Here is a 6000-nt window from a genome sequence, read left to right as displayed (position 1 = left end):
CCTGTTCAACCTTTATCAGTTCCCACTCCCTGATAGCGGATTCGATGCTTGCTACTAACAAAGTTAAAATGTACGGGTCTTTGGGAGAATCTAGCAAGAGTCAGGCTCATGAAGATGAAGCAAGAGGCGGCTTAGCAAGCTCAGCAAGAGGCGGCTCGTGAAGATGAAGCAATGCTAGAAGCCAACCACAAGAAACGGTTGCATGAGGACAAGCAGGCTGAAAGAAGCAACCCCGATGGCAGCCAACAAAAGAAGATTGGTACGGGAATTGCTCGGGCGGCAAAGGGGCTCTCCAAGGATCAAGGAAGCAGCGAGGGGCAGCAAGGAGAACATGTTTAATTTCTTCAAGTATGCATGCAAGGCTCTCTCCCTCCACTCGGACTAATATGAATGCCAGCTTATTAGTGATGACTTGGAACGTCAGGGGATGCTGTGGCAAGCTTAAGCAACGTGGATGTCTGGTAGTTGCTCGTAGAAGTAAACCGAAGATTCTTCTTCTTCAAGAGGTTAAGTGTGGCTGCGAAGATGGTTCTCACTCAACCAATTGGCTATTATACATTTGTGAATTGCCCGACGAGAGGTAAAGGGGGCACTGCAGTAGTTGTCTGCAGGGAGCTGAACCTCACCTCTTTAATGCCCCCTTCATAAGTCCCCAATCTCACCTCACTTCCCCAATCTCACCTCACCTCTTTAATGCCCCCTTCATAAGTCTCCAATCTCACCTCACTTCACCTCAAATGGCTCCTACTTTAATGCCCCTAACTCCATTATTTAATTGAAACTCCTTCCCTCCCTCCTTTATCCCTTAGTTTAATCAAGGCCTTGCCATCTTCCTTTTAACCGATAACTAGGAATTTTCATTTTTTCAATGTTATGGGGAGTATATATACTAGCTCTTCTACTTCAGTCCCAAATCAACTTCAACCTACACGGAAAGAAAAACCTGTTCTAAAGTTCTTCGAAAGCATAAACGTGGTTTGAGTGTGGAGCCATGGCCGCTGGAATCGCTGCTGCCAGCGATAAAGCTGCCTTGGTCTCCTCCATGCAAACTCGTCTCCAGAAATTAGTGCTCAGCTGGGATTACCTGCGACTGCTCTCTGATTCCAAGGTTTGTCACTTCATCATCGTGTAGCACTTGTTTATAGGCTCTTGGAAGGTTTTTTCTGCAATGTCATAGACTCTGTGTTTCTACCTTCTCCAGATGAGCTCAAAGAAGCGCAAAAAGCAACCACGCCAGGGCTTACGAAACGTGCCACAAACTTTTCAGGATGTCAGCGAGTACCTTGCAGTCTTTGAGCCTCTGTTGTTTGAAGAAATCAAGGCGCAAATTTGCCGAGGCGACGAAGAAGGGGGTGCGTCTGGTCTCGTTAGCAGGTGGATCGCTTCATATGATTTACTTTGTTTATATGAAGTAATGAGTAGGACTTGCAGGTTCTTTCGAATGGGAGATGGCAGCTGTGGTCAAGTGTGAAAAAGCTCACGAATTTTACTTTGCTCAGGCTGCTGTTCAACCTCATGTTGTCGAGCAGCTTACTGAGAACGACATCATTTTGCTCAGCAAAGAGAAGGTGCCAATGACGTTTATCATTTTACCAATTTCCATTTTATTCATGAATTCGAAGAGGCTGCACGTTTTCTGCTTAAGGAATGCTTTCACGTGAATTTCTTGTTTCGCATAGGATTCAGCCGAGATTAAGGACAAGGTCAAGTTAATGATATCTTCTATTACACATGTAGTTTCAAGAAGGGTCAGCTATTCCAAGCACATATGCAATAGCAAGCTTTGAAGGCCGCGAAGGCAAACAGACATTGAAGTTGCGATTGTTTCTAGATGGAGAATTCAATGGGCTAAGCGAAAGTACCATTTCATCGAGTGCAAGGCTTTCCAAAATGCGAATAGCTATCCAGGTTGTGAATTCGGCTTGGTGGATGATTAAGGTACATATCCATCCTTCCTATAAAAACTTTCAAATTTGGTTCGGATAGTGGAGAAGGAACCCCACTAGGCACAAACCTTTGCAATAGAGCATCTCATCAACAAGTAGGATCAAACTAGTGGGAAGCATATTTACTATTGATTTGAGTGTGAATGAGCACCATCAAGGCGCATGTGCTAGTTTTTGTATCTTGTAATGAAAAGCAAGTCATTATTTGTAAAATTAGAGTGGTTTGGCTTTAGTTATGGTGATACTTAGCTGATTTCTTCATGTCTTTAAATAAAGGTCAAGGTGCTGGCACCAGAGTTCATTTTGGGCCTGCTATGAGTCAGAGATCCCAAGGTGTGGGTCTTACATAAAAGGGAAGCAACATCAATTGCCGAGGAGCAAGAGGGTTCTGCTGTATACAAGTTTAGGTGGGAAAACACACTATGGCATCGAGTATAGGAGTGACTCGGGGTAGATGCTGCTGGCCCATATGTCCCCTTGGCAGGAGGCCATGAAGGAAATGCCATGGTAGTGGAAAGCCCAACAGATATGGATGGAGTGGATGCGTGGCATGAACTGCCTGTCTAGACTGCGCCTGTCTACTGATGGTTTTCTGCCTGCCCCGATCTGCATACACTACACTTATTTCCTGTGCTGCTTGCAGACCTGTTCTAGGTACCTCCATACAGCTCTGCTTTGACCCTGCTGACTCCGCCTGCCTGCCACATGGCATGGTGCACAGGCTGTACATGCTGCCCACATGACAGCCTGCATGCTGCCCATGTGGCAGCCCTGCCTTGCATCCCAAATATGCCCGTGGAAGCTCTCAGATCCTCATGATACACCTCCCCCATGTCGTCCTCATTTGGGGGCTGATAAGTGGGGAGGTGACCCAAACACTCAGAAGCAGAAAAGGGAGAGAAATGTGTGAAATGAAGAAACAAGGATTGTGGGTGCAAGCATGTGCAGGAAGGAGGAAGCAAGGATAAGGGAGAGTGAGGTTTGAGCAGAAAATGAGCCCATGGCGGCAATTTCTAGGTGTGTAGGTTCCCAGATGTTTCGTCTGTAGACAATGCGTTTTGGGTGCTTAGCCAAAATGTTTCTGGCCAATTCGTTTTGTCAGCTCGAAACATGTTTTTGTCGCACTGCATCCAATTCTTATTAACGTTGACCAAGATATGTTGCTTTTTGCTCTATTAAGTGCTTGATTTGGCCTTTGAAATGATGCTAAAAAATTATGTCAATTGAGCTGAAACAATTGTGCAAAAGATGGGCTTTCAGTTTGTGAAAGCTGGACTCTGACTGGGTTCAATTTGGGCTTGATTTGGCAGCTGGTGAGTTACGACCTTTTAAATACAAGATGAAAAAGACGGCAAAATGGCCTTTGGCCTTCTCTAGGACAAGTGTGAATTTAATTTTCCTTGAAGAATATTCCAATGGCATATACTTGGGTGATGTGGCATCTGACCATAGGTAGGGTTAGCCTAACTCAGGTGTACTTAATTTTAACCAGGGTATGGGAGACTTGACCATGGTGACATGGCAATGATGACTAGGTAGATGATGTGGCAATTGATGTGGCATCTTATCTACCATTGCCAAGCGTGGCTTATTTGCCATGTATCCAATTTAGCTAGGCCTATGTTGCCATGTGTCCTTTAGCTGGAATGATGATGTGGCAGCCTATCTACCACGTGTCGTCTTCCTCATCTCATCTTGCTGCTCCAACGGTGGCCATGGTTGCTCGTTTGTGTGTTAGCTTGATTGTCGATTTGTTCTATCTGTGTATGCGTTTGTATTTATTGTGTGTTATGCTTGCTTGCTGTGTGGCATGCTTTTCTTGTTTTTGCGTTGGCTGGTTTGTTTTGTGTTCTATTGTGTGAGCTTGTTGTTTGCTTTGTTTGCATGGAGTAGTTTGTGTTTGTGTGTTTGTGAGTGTTTTGTTGCTTTTGTCTGTGTTGTGTTGTGACTTTGTTGGAAGAAAGCTTCAAGAAGCACAATTCTGCAAAATAACTGAATCTGAGGCCATGCCAACTAGGAGTGTGGTTTACAAATAGGAGGGCAAGGATGAAGTTGAAGAAAATGGAAGTAGATTGTGAGCTGTTGAAGAGATGCTGCGAGTCATTGACGGAGGAAAACAAGAGATTACAAAGGGGGCGTAGAAGCTTTGAGCACTTAAGGTTTAATTGCCGTGTGTGATTGCCTATGACCTCTACTTGCTGCTACTTGTAGCGATGCTCACCGTGTGCCCTGGTTGTGAACGTTTGGCTACATAGACAACATGACAGTGGGATTCACCAAGCCCCAGGTGCCTCACCACTTGCAACGTTTGGCTGCTTGCTTATCGTCATCTCCGTCTCTACATCATCCAAGAAAGTAACCACTAGCAGCCCTTGGCCCGGTACCAAGTGGAGAAAGCCACAGAAATGGTCTTGGTCCTCCTTATTATCCCTTAAACACAGGAAACTCAGATTCTAGCTGTTACTGTTAGTATAGAAACCTTAGACGCTGGAAATATCATTCTTTTCAACACAGGCAAAACCTTTACTTGTCTTTCAAAAAACAAAAGACAGCTTAGAGAAAATCACACCCCCTCAAGATCAACCAAAAGCGAAAAATGATTTTGAAACAAGGGAAAAAGAAATAGCTCAATGATCAATCGTACCTTATAGACTAAAGGTTGGTTGCTAACCCATACACAATAATTAATTAATCTAGTGGCCTAGGACTCAATTAACCCTAGGACTTAAACGCCTTAAATCTATGTAACATGCAACAGTAATCTGATCGTGTAATTCACAGCAAGACCTTCTTTAAACCTTTAGCGAGGAAATAGCGTTGTACACCATAGAGAGAGAAAGGAGATGAGGGTAGAGAGAGAGTAGAGTCGACAACTGATTGGGTCCCTATACCCATTGAGGACCCCCTCCCCCAATTAGGGGAGAATTTGATTTATACTTGGAGAACTAAGAAATACAAAGAACACTCTTCGAGAGAGCCTGGACCGCGCCTCTGAAGAGTTCACTGTGCACACGTAGAACAGACCCAAAGGTCTGAGAGGCAACGCCAACCAATACCGAGACCTTGATGTTGTCCACTGATGATGTAGGACGCTTCTGCAAGGCAAGGGAGAGGCTTGTGCCGTCCACCGGAATGTAGGGTTACTGCGTGAGTGAGAGTGAAAGCTAGGAGTGATAGATCCTATAAGAGAGCTGAGAGATGTCTGAAATAAAGAGCTGAGAATGAGCTGTGTAAAATTGTAAGAGATAACTGAAAAGAGCTGCTGAAACAGACCCCAAACTTCATCATTTATCTAGAGTATAGGCCCAGTTGAAAGGCTTTGGTACCATGTGAAAGTGGAAGAGAGTGAGTGAAAGGACACCATAGAGACATCTACAATACTCAACTCCATTGAAAAATGAAGACCAAATGGTCTTATACACAACTTACTCCTTAGGGTTAGGTTTGTTAGAAATGACCCAATAGAGGGTACGCACAGCGGAACAGGTTCTTCTACTACAAGCCTGGCACTTCTAGATCTCTAAGCTCGCGTGCTCCACCTCGAGCATATGTAGACTCTCTGTGTAGATCCCTTCCACCTTGCTGTCCAGAAGCCAGCCTAGGTGGGCAGCACCTTGAGCTCAGTCTGCAGCCCTATGCCAGCTTCCTCCTCCTCCTGTGTGTAGGTCCAAGGGTGGGGCTGTGGCTGCTGCTGTCTGCTCCCCAACTGCTGCTGCAAGTGATATTGAATGGCTGGAGGCCTCCTTTTATAGGCCCCAAGGGGGGGCAGGCAAACCACCGACCAGCCTGCAGCAAATTGGCCGACCAGTCTGTGGCTGGTCCAGCCCTATAAGGGCTGACAACCCGGGGCCTTTTGGGCCCACTCTTCTAGGGCCTTGGCCCTCCAATCAAGGCAAGGGCCCAGCCTATATAAAGGCAGGTCCCTGCCTCATGGCAGCCTCTTTTGCTGCTCCAATAGGCCTCATCCAGCCCCGTACTGCTCCGTACAGTTGCACTCCATCTGTCTTGGGTCTGCACACCCTCCGAACTGCTCCGTACAGCTGCACCACCTGTC

The 6000-nt window shown here is 45.8% G+C and overlaps 1 protein-coding gene across 1 annotated transcript in view; it reads left to right on the top strand.

Moving 5' to 3' along the window:
* The first annotated feature begins 895 nt into the window (after positions 1 to 895).
* Positions 896 to 6000, top strand: part of MAA3 (P-loop containing nucleoside triphosphate hydrolases superfamily protein) — a 31168-nt gene continuing 26063 nt past the window's right edge. The window contains exons 1-4 of the mRNA XM_087392507.1: positions 896 to 1108; positions 1202 to 1352; positions 1432 to 1568; positions 1738 to 1938. Coding sequence (XP_087248633.1) covers positions 992 to 1108; positions 1202 to 1352; positions 1432 to 1568; positions 1738 to 1938 — 606 coding nt within the window. The 5' untranslated portion in view covers positions 896 to 991. The remainder of the gene's footprint in view (positions 1109 to 1201; positions 1353 to 1431; positions 1569 to 1737; positions 1939 to 6000) is intronic.

The sequence above is a fragment of the Dipteris shenzhenensis genome, chromosome 21, assembly GCF_047967505.1.
Source record: "Dipteris shenzhenensis isolate YYH24624 ecotype China chromosome 21, Dip_SZ_1.0, whole genome shotgun sequence".
Lineage (NCBI taxonomy): Eukaryota > Viridiplantae > Streptophyta > Polypodiopsida > Gleicheniales > Dipteridaceae > Dipteris > Dipteris shenzhenensis.
The sequence above is the reverse complement of the archived record's forward strand: the minus strand, read 5'-3'. Positions and strand labels throughout refer to the sequence as shown.